General features: G+C 39.5%; 1 protein-coding gene and 1 long non-coding RNA gene across 2 annotated transcripts; both read left to right on the forward strand.

Moving 5' to 3' along the window:
• The first annotated feature begins 963 nt into the window (after positions 1-963).
• LOC113888189 (fibrous sheath-interacting protein 2-like) lies at positions 964-4,674 on the forward strand. Its single transcript, XM_027535476.1, has 4 exons — positions 964-1,038; positions 2,640-2,801; positions 3,522-3,611; positions 3,816-4,674. The coding sequence occupies exons 1-4, from the start codon at positions 964-966 to the stop codon at positions 3,969-3,971; spliced, it is 483 nt and encodes a 160-aa protein (XP_027391277.1). The 3' UTR covers positions 3,972-4,674.
• A 135-nt stretch (positions 4,675-4,809) lies between these two features.
• On the forward strand, positions 4,810-5,916 carry LOC113887888. Its single transcript, XR_003509849.1, has 2 exons — positions 4,810-5,173; positions 5,809-5,916. It is a non-coding gene; the product is annotated as an uncharacterized LOC113887888 (long non-coding RNA).
• Positions 5,917-16,640: the final 10,724 nt, after the last annotated feature.

Genomic DNA, 16,640 nt, shown 5'->3' on the forward strand with positions numbered 1-16,640 from the left:
CGCCCTTTTAGGACGTCAGCACGGCAGCCTGGAACCCAGCATTGTGAGGGGCGTGGCCTGGAGGAGCCGTTGTCCTCGTGACCACTGGCTGGGTTGCCCAGACTAGCTGCGGGCGTAGAGAGGGAAAGGTGTGCGCGAAGAGAAGAAACCGAGACGGCTTGTGGCACCCCAGCCCCTGGCCCCCTGGGGGCTGATGGGTGGCCATGGACCGGTACCTCAATAACTGCTACAAGGCTGCTCAGGCCGCCGCCTCTAAGGCAGCCGCCAGCAGCCTAACTGCCAACAGGAAGCAGTGTGGCTCCGTGAGTGGGGGCCAGTCGGTGATCTTCCTCCTCTTTCTGGCTCCAGGGCTGGGTCTTGGGAGGGAAGGAGGGCGGGCAGACAAAAGACTATGGGGGAGGACTCAGCAGAGGGGTGTGGGCCCTTGAAGCTGGGTTTCCAGCTCCCAGACCCTCTGCAGTGACTAGAGCTCCCTCTGGTCGAGATTAGCTTTGAATGGAGCTCAGAGATTGGGTTGGTAACAGGGGTAAACAGGGAGGCCTTCAGGTTATCAACAGGGCGGTTTCTTTCAACCCTGAGTGTGTGTCTTTGGTTTATTTGGAGGTATTAGTTTAAGTAGATTGGTCTAAACTAAAATAATAGTACTAGAAACAAAAATAAGGTTTCTACTTATATCTGACAGGCCTCACAAAAAGACCCCATCACAGAGGTCGGAGCCACTGATCTGTTAGATCTTCCTCTTGGGGTCAAGCTTCCAGTCATTCCAGGAAGTAATAATGTTTTCTATACTACAAATTTAAGTGAAAAGGTAAACTAACTTTTAATGGTGCTTAAGTGATTTTCTTGACTGTTTTCTGCTTGCTATTAAACTCGAAACACTGCTATTATTTTGCTTTGAGTCAACTTCAGTTTCACACACCAAGTGAAGTTAAAATGAGTTGAAGTATTCAGTGTCAGAACTTAATGATAGAAGGCTTCGTGATAGGCCTCCGCCACCCAGTTCAGCCTTATCTCCGACCCAGACCTCAGCTCCGAAAGGTCCGGGTCTTTTCTCCCTGTCCACACATGGTATGATAATTTCTACTTCTGTGCCTTTGTCCATCTGGGTCCTGACACCTGGCATGCTCTCCTCTGCTTCCTGATCTTCAATTTGAGCCATCTTTCAAGAGCTACTATATGAAGCCTTTCCCCAGTGTCCCAAACCCCAACGGTTTCATCTTTCCTTAGAATTTACATTGCCCTTGATCTGCATTCTCTCACTCAGCACCAAAGTACTGTTTTTCTGGTTCAGAGTGCTGCACGCACTGTTTAAGTCCTCTGCCTAACACTCCCCACCCTGTCCTTAGCTGTAGGCTAAGCCTGAAGGAGGTTCGGAACTCTCTGAGTGTGTGCTTTCATCACGTTATCTCTACTTATTTCCTGATTTTACTTATTTCCTTACCATTCTCCTCTCTAGGGTGTCATCAAGGATGCATAGGGGGCTCCCTGGTATTTCTGATACTTGTCAAATATATATGATTTTTTTAAGTTTTATTGCTGGAAAGCAATATAATTTCTCTGTTCAAAACCAATACATTCTACCCCTTCCCACAAATTAACATTCCTAAAACACACTCAAAGCCTATTTGACTAAAAAGTGATAACACTCCTTTTCAGTTTGTAAATGTAGCCCTCTTCATTGGTTTCTTGCTCCACTATCTTCTATTTCCCATATTTACATTGTGTTACTCTTTTATTCACTTGTTAGCTACTTATTTCCTGATTTTTTCCCCATACTTATACTGATTCGCTCTACAATTTATTATATTGATTCCCCCCAAACACATGTATTTAATTATGACCAGGTACTATATTCAACTACCCTAACCACTAACTTAGTGGGATCCTTCTTTATCTTTTAGCAATATCTCCTCAAGGAAGTAACACTATATTTTGCACATTTAGTTGTTGTTGTTGTTGTTTTTTTTTTAACTCTACCCTTGACCTGGAGAAGGCAATGGCACCCCACTCCAGTACTCTTGCTTGGAAAATCCCATGGACGGAGGAGCCTAGAAGGCTGCAGTCCATGGGGTCACTAAGAGTCGGACACGACTGAGCGACTTCACTTTCACTTTTCACTTCCCTGCATTGGAGAAGGAAATGGCAACCCACTCCAGTGTTCTTGCCTGGAGAATCCCAGGGACGGGGGAGCCTGGTGGGCTGCCGTCTATGGGGTCGCACAGAATTGGACACAACTGAAGCGACTTAGCAGCAGCAGCAGCACCCTTGACCACCTTGTAAGGTGAAGCTATGACAGGTAGATGGTAGCAGAGTTTAGACTAGAACCACAGTCTCCCAATTTCTTAGGCCATGCTTCTTCACCTGACCTTGCTGCTTTGTGAACTACAATCACTTTAGCAGAGTACCATGGAAACGGAATTTAAAGGTCTTTCATATTGATTTAAATGCAAGTGGAAGAAAATTACAGTATTCTACTGTCTTTTTTTCAGATCAGCCCATTGTCAGTATTCTCTCACTTCAGATTCTTCTTGCATGTTTTATTTTCAATGAACAGCCTAATCACCTTAACAAATTGAGGTTTAAAAGTGTGATTTCATTCATTTTACATATGTAACACTTTTCAATCTGTGTGTTTGCAGCTTTATCAGCCTACTTCTGACTTTAACCTGTTTGATCCTTATTGTCAGCTTTTACAAACTGACTATAACAGCCTGCACGATCCACATTTAAAATCATACTATAGGCGAAAAGATATCTTGAGGAGATTAAAGAAAGGTGGCTATATCACCAGCAATAATAAGGTGGGTTGAAGTTTGCTTCCAGTTAACCAGCATAAACCCATGGTCTTGATATAAGCTTGCTTCTGTACTTCACTGGGAACCTGTGTCAACTTTTAATTGAGCAATAAAGAATACCTGACAGAAAACTAAGTGAATTACTCAGTATTTGAGTAAAGAGAAATCAGATGGCTGTTTCTAAATAAAATTGTTCCCACTTGATCATTTTTCTTTGATAAAAGCAAAAGATAAATGCCAAATGATTTGAATATGTAAAGACATATGCATACACATTTATTTATGCATTTTTTTCTCAGCTGTATTATTAGTGCCTTTCCTTTGGCTCTAAAAGTATTAATAGCACTGTATACCCATCAAGGGATATTTTCAATACCCTTTGAGAAGACTAGAGACAAAATGGAAACCTAACAGAATACAGCTTGATAGAATAAATTCTTCTGAAAGTTAAACATCATTATTATACTGATATTTTAATAACATTTATTTTGTGTGAACCATATTATTGAAGTAATATTATTTAGGTAGACATTTCCTGGTGATACAGCCACCGTAGAGAGATATTGCCTTCTAAACTGTTACCAAAATGTGCTATCACTAGCCTTGATCCCAAAATTGTTACTAAAATGAATGTTCTTATGACTCTTTTCTCTGGAAAGTTTCATGATTGTTACAACTTTTTGTAACATATTGTTACAACAAATATTTATATATTTGTTTTTATAGGTTGTATGCACCTTGAAGGAATTGAATAAGTACAGGCAGTATCTCACCCGTTTGAAATTAGACTCCGAAAGAAACTATGTAAGAGAACAAGTAAGTTAAGTACTTGAATTTGTTTTATTTGAGGCCCGTAAGAAAGTTTTTATGTAGGTTGTGGAAGAAAGACTTAAATGCAGGTTAATTAACCATTTGTAAACTACAGGATGTTTACCAAGCCCAAAACATGAGAAGTCATATCAAAGGACAAGGTTATTTCTGGCCAATATAAACACTGTACTTCTTTTTTTTCCCTCCCAGGAAATGATTGAAAAACAAGTAAATAAATTGTATGAAACCAAGAGAGCCTGTGACCGTCATGGCAGTACACAGTTCCAAGGTTGGCTGTTACAAGAAAATAAACTAACAACTCCAGACCAAGAGCTGTTGATAAAGCAAAGGTATGACCAAAGTTAATGCATATTTTTTGTGGACGTATTGTGGACTCCAGAAAACTGTAAAAGTACTAGAAATAATTGAAAGCAGAATAATTTAAAAAGTATTAGACACAATTTAACTTCCTATAGTCTTCAATGTGGACTGAAAAGAAAGGAGATTAAGAGATAGCAGGGATTGGAAACTTTGATACCATAGCTAGGAAAGAGTTTCTACCTGAGAAAATGGAGTCATGAGGAACCCAAGAGGTAAGACAAACTGATATTTGAAGAACAATTCCGAAGTACAGCTCCCTGAGCTTGGGAAACCCAAGTTCATAGTAGTAGAGGGAAAGGTGTCATTAGCACATTTCAAACTTAAGTTTAAGGAAATTACTGCTGGATAAAACAGAGAGAGTTGCTATAACTTCATCTGATGTTAATATAAACAGGTGTTACCTCCCCAACCAACCATGTATGTTCATTTAGCTATTACTCACACACATTCAATCTTATTATTCAGCGGCTGAGCCCATGCCCCAGGAGGCAAATGGATGAGTTATAGTTCCTTCTCTTTTTCCTTTATCAGGGGTGAGGGCCAGTTCCCCATCACCTACCTCTTATATTCCATGGATTCATGTCAAGCCAGAATATATACTGATTCACCAAAGTGGCAGACTGGCAGTCTTCAGGCCTGTCTACACATGAGAGATTGTTCAAGGACTTGACAATGACAGAGAGGCCAATAGCCACTTATTTTTTAAAGAAAATTCAAATATACTTGTTTTTTGAAGTCAGTCCTTAAGTTGACTTCAGCCGTCTTTGGAAACTCATGTTACAGAGCTCCTGAATTAGGACTAATCTCTGTATAAAATGCTTTAAATCAGTCTGTTCTACATTTTGCCATTGTCCTGACCACAGTAACAGTCTGATGAGTACATCATGGTGAGTTGGTGGATCACGTTAGCTTAAAGAACTCTACATTCCTGTAGTTTAAGAAATAAAAAACAACCCAGAAGGTGGTTTGGGAATATCAGAGTAGATAATACCATCATAAGGGAAACACCCAGTTTATCTTCCCTTAAATTTTCACTTTTACTTAGATATTTAGATATGATTAGCTTGGAATTAAACAAGCTTGAACACACGGCAGAAAAGCAGAACGTACTCTGGATAAAGGAAGAAGAAAGACGACATCGGGACCACGTTAGAAGAAAACTTAGTCTCTGGAGACAAACTGAAGAAGTGAGAAACACCAAATTATAAATATTGATGGGGAAATTATGTGTGATTATTTTATTTATAAACATTTTTAGCAGTCCCACCATATTACCTGAAGTTATTTCAGGTCTAAGAAATAAACCACTGCTTTAAAAAATCATAATTATTTTAAAATAATAAACTGCTATTAATCTTGTATTACCATTATAACAGACAAGCTTTTACTTAACATAGTGAGACTGATACCACAAATTACATACCATCATAGTATAGACACACTTCATCTGCTCTTAAAGTTTTAGAATTTAACTAGTGAAAAATAATCATGTCTGTATTCTCACTCCTCAATGCTCAGACAAGGCTATTTGTTCAGGCTCTCTGTCAGAATACATTTAAGGGCAACATATTACATATAATAATTCCTCAAATCTATAAGAGAAAATCACCTTTCCAGCATCTTTTGAGATCTACCTTTGAAGCATAAGCCCATTCTAAAGCCAGTGTAAGATTTTCATTATGGTTGTCCAAGTTCCTATAAGGGTCTTAATTTGACCTAATTTGCTTATTGATCAAAAAAAAAAAAAAAAAGAAAGAAAGAAAGAAAGAAAAAGATTATAAAAGAGAAGCCCTGCTGACTACCATGACATTGTGCTCTTTAGGAACGGAAAACACAAGAAATGTTACTGCTGTCAAAGATTGGAGAAGAAGTAAACAGAGAAGCAAGATATGAAGAACAACGTAAAAAAGTCAAAGATGCTCACCGTAAGGTAGAGTGACCTTTGAACAATAACTTGGGCTGTTTTGAGGAAAGGGTTTTGCTAATTTTGATATTTTAAAGTGTGGATTTTCAGAAGTGACTTAAATTCACAAGGATAGCTATTGATGGAAAGAGCCAGTCTGGTCTGAACCTGAACTTTAAGTGCTGGTCTACAATGGGACCAGTCTCCAGAAAGTAGGCAATGAGTTCAGTTGGACCTTGTTATTAAAATACATTCTTCAAGCTGGACAGCAAAAGGAAACTTACCTTTATTACCTTCCTAGCTCTGTACTCTGATTTTAGAAATCTCAAGAAAGAGGGCTTCCTTCAAATGTACCATCATATTTGAAGTATCTGTTATACATTTCCAGTGGCAAGTTGATATTAAATTTTAAACACTGAATATATATTTTTTAATATTTAGAAAAAAGCACAACTCGAGAAAAAAATCCCTTATTATTTACCAAAAATGCAAAGGAATTACCTTCAGAGAGAAGGATCAGAAGAAAATGTATTTGAAAACAGAAGTCAAGATGAAACAGAAGATGAGAGAGAAACAATAAAAGACAAAGGTAAGTAGAATATGCATAAATATTTATTATCAGTGGCTTTGTAAAAAACCCCTCTATGTGCTAATATAGTGAGGTGACAAAGCCCTTGCAAAGAGAAATTCTAGAAGCTCACACTTACAGGCACTTCCCACTTACAGGTCAAGTTGTAGAGAATGTACAGACAGCCACACACATTCACACAATATTGTTATGTTACAGACATTATAACAAATTACACACTTCTGTAAAGTGGCTCAGCAGACAAGACTGCCTTTACTAGGAGTTTAAAAAGGAGCCAGTAGAGGAGACAGAACAACAACAAAAAGGGAAAGAGACAGTTATATATAGATAGAGAAAATGAGCCAGTAAGACAAAACATTACCCCCAAAACAGACTGAAACAAAGAGGGAGACAATGAATGAAAAATAGAAGGAAAATTTTAACTGAGGTCCACTAAGAAAAGATTATACAAAACAGTAAGCTAGAAAGAGAAAGAGAAAAAAAATTAAGTAGAAAAAAGGAAGAGACATTTAAAATATCCTAAACAAGAAATAGAAATAGAAAGAACAAAAAGGTTGAGAAGGAGAAAATATGATACAAAAAGAATGAAATGGAGATATAAAGAGGAGGAAAGTGAATGAATGAAAAAGAAGAATATTAAGCAGAAGAAGCTAGTAAGAAAATATACATGCACATGCGCGCGTGTGCACACACACACACACACACCATGAGGGAGTGGAAGGAGACAAAGGCAAAGAAACAAGAAAAAAGACAAGGAGTATGAGGAAGAAAAGCAAACAAAGAAGACAAAGAGTGAAAGAAAGGGAGCAAGAAAAAGACACACAGACAAAACTAGAGAAACAAAGGAGTAGGAGGAAGAGAGAGAATAAAGTTTAAAAAGGATATGTGAACAGAAAAAAGTAAGAAAAAAAAAAAAAAAGAATGTGAGAGTGAGAAAAAAATTTGAAAAGAAGCCAGTAGGAAAATCTAATACAATTTGGGCAGGGAGTAATAGGGGAAAACATGAGAAGTTAGTAGAAGAAAAAGAGAGAGACTTAAAAAGGAGATGCCAATATGAAAAAGCAGTACATTGAAGATAGACTGAATGGAATAAAAGGATCCAGTAGGAGAGGGAGAATAGGAGAAAAGGAAAATATTAACATTAAAAAGGAGGAAGTTAAAAAGTCAGTAAAAGAAAATAAAACAAAAAATGAAAAAATAAAAAAGGCAAAGAAGGAAATGAAAAGAGGAGAAACAGAGACACAGAGCAAAAGGGAGAGAAAAGTATAGTACAATAAGGAAAGAGAAGGATTTCAAAAGTTACAGAAGACTAGCATTAAATAAGGGGGGAGGGGAAGGTAGAAGGGAGGGAAGATGGATAGATGGAAGGCAGAAAATATGAACATACTTCAAAAAGGAAGAGCCAGTAGCCAGTAAGAAAAGCAATACAGGAACATAGAGAGAGAAACCATGGAAGAAAGAGAGAAGGGACAGAGAAAGAGAAAAGAAATATAGAAAAGAGGTAAATAGGATGAGTTTATAAAATAGGAGCCGGTAAAAAAGGCAGGACAAAAAAAAAATAGAAGGAAGGAAGAGAGAAAGGGAGAAGGAAAGCAGACAGTTTGAAAAGAGAAGCCTGTAAAAGAGAATAAAATAAGAAGAAAGAAAGGGAAGAAGGCAGGCATGCAGGCAGGCAAAGAAAAGAGAAAGCAAAAGAAAAGGCATGAAAAGGAGCTATTAAAAATGGGAATAAAGGAGAAAAGGAAGGAAGGAAAGAAAAAAATTTTAATGAATAAGTTATAGGAAAAAATAAAATGAAAAGAGAATGTGACTGTGCGAGAGAGAGACTTCAAAAGGAGTCAGAGGAATTTAAAAAAAACCTGTAAAATAAACATGATAGATAATAGATAGGTAGAACCAACTTTTAAAAGAATAAGCCAGAGGGCTTTCCTGGTGGTCCAGTGGTTAGGACTCTGTGCTTCAAATACAGGGGGCCCAGTTCAGTCCCTGGTCAGGGAAGTAGAGGCACATGCCCAACTAAGGGTTTGCACACCACAGCTAAAGATCTCACACGCCCAACAAAGCCCAAAGACACCACAGGCTACAACTAAGACCTGCTATGGCAAATAAATAAACACTTTTTAAAAGAGTAACCCAGAAATAAATGAAAGTACAAAACAAGACAGCAGATGAGAGAAAGAAAGAAACGTTTCAGAAGAGGAGCCCTCAAAGTGAGTTTTAAAAGGAGCGAGAGGGATGGGGAAAGTGCCGGGGGAGGGTGAAGGAGGGAGAAGGGAAGACAAAAAATGTAAAGCAAAAGGATCAAAGGCAGCAAGTAAAAGACAAAGAGAATTAAATCAGAAAACAAAGAAAAGAAGGTAAGTGTTTAAAGGATGGGACAGTAGGAAAAAGTAAAATAAAAAGAGGGAATGTGATTGTATAAGAGGCTTGAAAAGAAAGAGTAAGTAAAAAATTCAAGTACAATTTGGGGAAGAGGGCTGTTTAAAAAGGAGACTTCCGAGGGGGCTTCCCTGGTGGCTTTAGTTCAGTTCAGTTCAGTCGCTCAGTTGTGTCCAGCTCTTTGTGACCCCACGGACTGCAGCACACCAGGCCTCCCTGTCCATCACCAACTCCCCGAGTCTATTCAAACTCATCTCCATTGAGTCAGTGATGCCATCCAACCATCTCATCCTCTGTTGTCCCCTTCTGCTCCTGCCTTCAATCTTTCCCAGCATCAGGATCTTTTGAAATGAGTCAGCTCTTCGCATCAGGTGACCAAAGTATTGGAGTTCATCAGCTTCAACATCAGTCCCTCCAATGAACACCCAGGACTGATTTCCTTTAGGATGGACAGGTTGGATCTCCTTGCAGTCCAAGGGACTCTCAAGAGTCTTCTCCAACACCACAGTTCAAAAGCATCAACTCTTGGGTTCTCAGCTTTCTTTATAATCCAACTCTCACATCCATACATGACCACTGGAAAAACCATAGCCTTGACTAGATGGACCTTTGTTGGCAAAGTCATGTCTCTGCTTTTTAATATGCTGTCTGGGTTGGTCATAACTTTCCTTCCAAGGAGTAAGAGTCTTTTAATTTCATGGCTGCCATCACCATCTACAGTGATTTTGGAGCCCAGAAAAATAAAGTCTGACACTGTTTCCACTGTTTCCCCATCTATTTCCCATGAAGTGATGGGACCAGATTGCCGTGATCTTAGTTTTCTGAATGTTGAGCTTTAAGCCAACTGTTCACACTCCTCTTTCACTTTCATCAAGAGGCGCTTTAGTTCTTCTTCACTTTCTGCCCTAAGGGTGGTGTCATCTGCATATCTGAGGTTACTGATATTTCTCCCAGCAATCTTGATTCCAGCTTGTGCTTCATCCAGCCCAGCGTTTCTCATGATGTACTCTGCATATAAGTTAAGTAAGCAGGGTGACAATATACAGCCTTGACGAACTCCTTTTCCTATTTGGAACCAGTCTGTTGTTCCATGTCCAGTTCTAACTGTTGCGTCCTGACCTGCATACAGATTTCTCAAGAGGCAGGTCAGGTGGTCTGGTATTCCCATCTCTTTCAGAATTTTCCACAGTTTATTGTGATCCACACAGTCAAAGGCTTTGGCATAGACAATAAAGCAGAAATAGATGTTTTTTTGGAACTCTCTCGCTTTTTTGATGATCCAGCAGATGTTGGCAATTTGATCTCTGGTTCCTCTGCCTTTTCTAAAACCAGCTTGAACATCTGGAAGTTCACGGTTCCTGTACTGTAGAAGCCTGGCTTGGAGAATTTTAAGCATGACTTTGCTAGTGTGTGAGATGAGTGCAATTGTGCAGCAGTTTGGGCATTCTTTGGCATTGCCTTTCTTTGGGATTGGAATGAAAACTGACCTTTTCCAGTCCTGTGGCCACTGCTGAGTTTTCCAAATTTGCTGGCATATTGAGTGCAGCACTTTCACAGCATCATCTTTTAGGACTTGAAATAGCTCAGCTGGAATTCCATCACCTCCACTAGCTTTGTTCGTAGTAATGCATCCTAAGGCCCACTTGACTTTGCACTCCAGGATGTCTGGCTCTAGGTGAGCAATCACACTATCATCGTTATCTGGGTCATGAAGATCTTTTTTGTACAGTTCTGTGTCTTGCCACCTCTTCTTAATATCTTCTGCTTCTGTTAGGTCCATACCATTTCTGTCCTTTATTGAGCCCATCTTTGCATGAAATGTTCCCTTGGTATCTCTTATTTTCTTGAAGAGATCTCTAGTCTTCCCATTCTATTGTTTTCCTCCATTTCTTAGCACTGATCACTAAAGAAGGCTTGCTTATCTCTTCTTGCTATTCTTTGGAACTCTGCATTCAAATGGGTATGTGTTTCCTTTCCTCCTTTTCTTTTGGCTTCTCTTCTTTTCATAGCTATTTGTAAGGCCTCCTCAGACAGCCATTTTGCTTTTTGCCATTCTTTTTCTTGGGGATGGTCTTGATCACTGCCTCCTGTACAATGTCATGAACCTCCGTCCATAGTTCATCAGGCACTCTATCTATCAGATCTAGTCCCTTAAATCTATTTCTCACTGCCACCGTATAATCGTAAGTGATTTGATTTAGGTTATACCTGAATGGTCTATGGTTTTCTCCAGTATCTTCATTTAAGTCTGAATTTGGCAGTAAGGAGTTCATGATCTGAGCCACAGTGCAAAAAGAATAGAAGGAACATTTGGGGGGAAAAGAGAAGAAAGAACAGTTTTTTAAATGAAGCCAGTAAGAAAATCAAGTAAAATTCTATGTGGTGTGTTGCTGAAGTATAGCTAAAGTGTAAAAACCAATAAAAAATACAGTAAAATGAAGATAGATGATTTGATACCTAGATAAACACATAGGTATAGGTAGGACTGTAAAAAGAAGCCAATAAAAAAAGACAATACAGAAAGAAAGCAAGAAGAAGTAAGAAGAGTGTTTAAACACTGGAGAACTGAGAGAAGAGGAAGGAAGGGAAGGAGTAGAGAGGCTGCTATGACAGAGGGAACAGGCTGTTAGAGGGAGAAAGATAAGAAGGAGAAAAGTAATGAAGACCAAAGGAAAAGAGGGTGGAGGGAAAGTGAGGGGAATATAGGAAGAAAGAGGAGGAGAGAAGCAGTGGGGAAAAGCAAAGAGGAAGGAGAGGGAAGGAGGGGGAAAAGGGCTTGCAGGCAGCAGGCAAGAAGACAGAAAAGCCAGAGAGAGGGAGAGAAGCCATCAAGATGTATAGAGAAGGGGGAGGGAGGGAAGGAAGACAGGAAAAGAGAAGAAAGACACAGTGAAAAAAGGGAGCAATAGATACACAGAAAGGAAAGAAGGAATGGAGGGAGAGAGGAGGAAAGGAAGGAAGGAAAGGGAGGGGGAGGAAAGGATGGAAAATGGAAGGAAAGAGGATGAATGAGAGAAAATAAGAAAAGGACAAGTCACTCAAAAAGGAAAAGGTAAGAGATGAAAGATGAGCATGAAAGTGTTTGAAAAGGAGTAGCCAGTAAGAAAAAATCAAGTACAATGGTCTGTACAAGTGAAAGAGATTCAAAGATGAGAAGGAATAATTTTTTAAAGACCCTAATATATAGATTAAAAAATAGGTGATTTATAGTTTGGTAGCAGGCAGTCAGATGGACAGAACAGACTATAATAGGAAGTACCAGTAAAAAAAAAAAAAAAAAAAGAGGTATAAAAAAGCATAAGAAAAATTGAGCAAAAATGAAACACAGCAGGCAGGAAGAAAAACAGTAAAAGAAAGTGGGAAGATGGGATGGAGGGAAGGAGAGCAGGCAGGCACTTGAAATAGAATGAATTGGTAGGAGAAAGTAAAAGGAGAAAGAGTTTGAAAGTGAGAGAAGCTTGAAAAGATGGAGTCAGTAAGAAGCTCACGTAGGACTGTGGGGATGGGAGATTTAAAGAGAAGTTATTGAAGAAGACAGTAAAAGATATAAACAGATAGAAAATAGAGTATAATTTAAAAGAAGCCAAGTAAAAAAGATAATAGAGAAAGATGGTGTTGAAAAGAGAAAGATGAGAAGAAAACAAAAAAGTGTAAACCAGGTCCCTGTAAAAAAACAGTAAAATCAAGCAAAAAGAAGAGAAAGAAAGCATCCATACATGGAGGCCAAAGGAAACAAATACAGAGTGGGAAAGAAAGGGAATGAGAAAGAGACATGGGAAATAAAAAAAAAAAGAAAGGAGGGGACAAAAGAAAATAAGAAGTTAAGATGCTAGGAGTAAGTTAGAAGAATAAAGGAGACAAAGAGTAACAAAAGAATGATTGAAATGGGGGAGAGAGAATTGAAAAAGAGGACCCAGTGAGAAAATTAGCCAGCTAGGTGGGCAGGGGAATAAGTAAAAAAGATATAGAGAAAGATTTGTGTTGAAAAGAGAAGATGAGAAGAAAACAAAAAAGTGTAAAACCAGGTCCCTGTAAAAAAACAGTAAAATCAAGCAAAAAGAAGAGAAAAGAAAGCATCCATACATGGAGGCAAAGGAAACAAATACAGAGTGGGAAAGAAAGGGAATGAGAAGAGACATGGGAAATAAAAAAAAAAGAAAGGAGGTGACAAAAGAAAATAAGAAGTTAAGATGCTAGAGTAAGTTAGAAGAAATAAAGGAGACAAAGATAACAAAAGAATGATGAAATGGGGAGAGGAGATTGAAAAGAGGACCCAGTGAGAAAATTAGCACACTAGGTGGGGGCAGGGGAATTTAAAAAGAAGTCAGTCACAAAAGAAAATTTAAAAACAATGTATATACAGAGATTATTAATAGACATTTTTAAAACTAAAAAGCAAGTCAGAAACTCAACAGGAAAGCAGAAGGAAGGAGAGAGGGAGGGAGGAAGGCGAGAAGAAGGGGTAAGGGAGGGATATATGGTCAGGGAGGGAGACAAAGGAAAGGAGGGATGCAGGCAGCCAGCAGACAAAGAACAGAGACACAGTGAAAGGGAGAGCTAGAGAGACACAGCCAGGAATAGTGGAAAGAAAGGAATTAGGAAGTAGGAAAGAAGAGGTTTAAAAGGAAGAGACTCAGGTACAGTTGGGAAAGGGGAGAATGCCAGGTTTTTAAGTCAATAAAAATACAGTAAAATGAAGATGATTGATAGGTACATAGCAAGGAAGATAAGTGCACAGGTTTAGGTAGGTGGAACTTTAAAAGGACAATCCAGTAAAGACAGTACAAAGGAAGGAGAGAAGGGGGCGGGCGGGGAGAAAGAGAAGTTTAAAAAGGAGCCAGTAAAAACTTAAGAAGGAAGAAGAGGGACTTTGCTGGTGTCCAGTGGCTAAGACTCTGCACTCCTGGGTTTGATCCCTGGTCAAGGAACTAGATCCCACATGCCACAAGTAAGATCCAGTGCAGCCAAATAAATAAGTCAAAACATTATTTTAAAAAATGGAAGAAGGGAGAGAGGGAGGGAAGGAAATAAGGAAGGCAGGGAAGGGAAGCAGGGAGGGAGGAAGAAAATCAGTTTAGAGAGGATGTTTCAGAAGACAATTACATGAATAAGTAGAGAGAATGAGAGAGGAAGATACAGGAAGAAAATTAAGTACAACTGTGCAGGGTGGGAGAGAGTTCTAAAAGGTAGAAGTCAATACAGAAAGAGTACAATGAACATAGATCATTAATAGCTGGATAGATAGCTAGGTAAGTAGGTATGTATGTATGTATGTAGGTGTATGGATATGAAAAGAGAAGAAAGGGAGAGAGGTAGGAATGGAAGGAGGGAGGGGTGAATAAAAGGAAGAAAGGGGCAGGAAAGAAAGTTTATAAGGGAAGAATCTCTGGGGAAAAGGCTAACATAAAGAGTGTGATCATGAAAGGCAGCAAGAGAATGCTGAAAAGGAGAAACTAGTGAGAAAATACAGTCATGGACAGAGAGATCTAACAATACATTAAAATAGATAGGAAGATTGGATAGCTAGGTAAGAAACAGATTTTAAAAATAGAAGCCAATAAGAATGGCAGTATAAAAGAAGTGCAGAAGACAGAAGAAAAAATTTTAAGGGGAGTCACTTAAAAAGTATAAGAAATTAAAATAGATAACCAACAAGGACCTACTGTATAGCACAGAGAACTATACTCAACATTGTGATAACATATAAGAAAAGAATCTGAAAAGTGTGATTCATAGAAACTGAATCACTTTACACCTAAAACGAACACAACATTGTTAACATTGTTAACAACTATATGCAATAAAGCATAAATAAATAAGGATTTAAAAGTATAAGTGGGGAGGGAGGGAGAGGAGGGATAAAAGCAAAGGTTTAGAGATGAGACTGCAAGAAAAAGAAAGAGAGAGTGCGCGGGGAGCCCAGGCAAGGCAGGGCACAGACCTTGTGACTCAGCCTCTCATGGGAGCAGGCCTCCGTGGCAGGCCCTTGCCAAGCTCAACCGCCAGCCCAGGGGCCTGAAGTCACCAATCCTGTTTATAGCCTGGGTTCTTCTGGGGTTCCCCATGCAAATTCCAAAGGAATGGTTATCTAGCTGGTTTCCCCATGGGCTATACAGCAGCAGCTCCAGCCTTTTCCCTCAACATATATCCTGGAGCACATCCTACCTTCCAAACAGGTACCCTGCTAACTGCCCACTCCCCAGCTCCTGTCACCCCCCCACCCACCCCACCAGTGTGCCAGTGTATGCAGCCCCAAGAATGCCTGCCTACAGCTATGCGCCCCCTCCCTGGTCACCCACAGACATTTGCAGATGCAGCTGTGTAGTCACATCATGGAGGTTCCACAGCCGGTGCTGCAGGCCTCGTGTCTCCAACCAGGACTTTCTTCTTTGTGCGCTAGTATGTATGCTTAGTCACTCAGTCGTGTCCGACTCTTTGCAGCCCCATGGACTGTAGCCGACCAGGCTCCTCTGTCCATGGGATTCTCCAAGTAAGAATACTGGAGTGGGTTGCCATTCGCTTCTCCAGGGGTTAATGCTCTAGACAATTAGCTAAACGCTACTACGGCTGACCCAGCAGGTCCCAGCACACTCAGTCTCCAATTGACTCTGTGGGTTGGTCTTAAAGCAAATCCTGTTTGGTGGGCTGTCAGGCAATTTTTTAGCTATCTGTAATTAAACAAAGGGAATCTTAATCTATTCTGAATCATACCTAGTTGAATGCATGTTAAAAAAAACCCCACAAAAACAAAACTCACATAATTTATCTGCAGTGACTGATGAAGAATCATCACATGCAAAGCTCAAAAGTATGGAAAAATATTTTACAACTTGTGTCACTAATGACTGTCATAATATATGCAAAGTCTTAAAAAAGAGACTGTGTGAGTAAGAATATCAAGTACAATTGTGTGTGGTATGGGAGAGATTTTAAAAGTACAAGTCAGTAAAGAGACAGTAAACATACATAGATGATTGATAGCTAGATGGACAGCTAGGCATGTAGGTATGTACAAAGGAAGACAAATATATGATTGATAGAAAGAAAAGACAGAGATAGATTCATCCAAACATGCACACATATAGAAAAGACATTCATAGGCAGAAGCCAATAAAAAGGAAAGAAAAACTTAGAAATGGATGGAAAGAATGATTTAAAAAGAGGACACTAAAAGAGAATAAAAGGAGAATGGAAGGGGAAAAGTTAGAGACAGAGGAGGAAAGGAAAGAAGGAGGAAAGAGGAAAGAAGGAATTAAGAAAGGTAGAGGGTGAAGCACTGAGGGAGAGGATGGGAAAAGAACATTATTGAATAAGAAAGAAATGAGAGAAGAAAGGAAATATGAAGGGGGCAAGAGAGTGGGGAGGAAAGAAAGAATCAAAGAAGGGAAGGGGACAGATAAAAAGAAGACCGAGGCAGGAAAGAAACAGAGGTTATGGAGTCCCTAGGAAAAAGAGTAAAATCAAAAGCGAAAAAATGTGAGTGTGAGATGAGAGTGATACATGGGTTCAACCCCTGATCTGGGAGGATCCCACATGCTGTGGAGCAACTAAGCCTATTTGCCACAAATACTGAGCCTGTGATCTAGAGCCCACGAGCTGCAGCTGCTGAAGCCCGCGTGCCCAAGAGCTCATGCTCCACAATAAGAGAAGCCACCACAGTGAGAAGCCTGCACACCACAACTCGAGAGTAGCCTTCACCTGCCACAACTAGAGAAAGGCCCACACAGCAGTGACGACCCAGCACAGCCAAAATAAATACGTACGTTTTTTTGAAGAGAGAGAA

This window comes from Bos indicus x Bos taurus, chromosome X (genome assembly GCF_003369695.1).
Source record: "Bos indicus x Bos taurus breed Angus x Brahman F1 hybrid chromosome X, Bos_hybrid_MaternalHap_v2.0, whole genome shotgun sequence".
NCBI classification, from domain to species: Eukaryota; Metazoa; Chordata; class Mammalia; order Artiodactyla; family Bovidae; genus Bos; species Bos indicus x Bos taurus.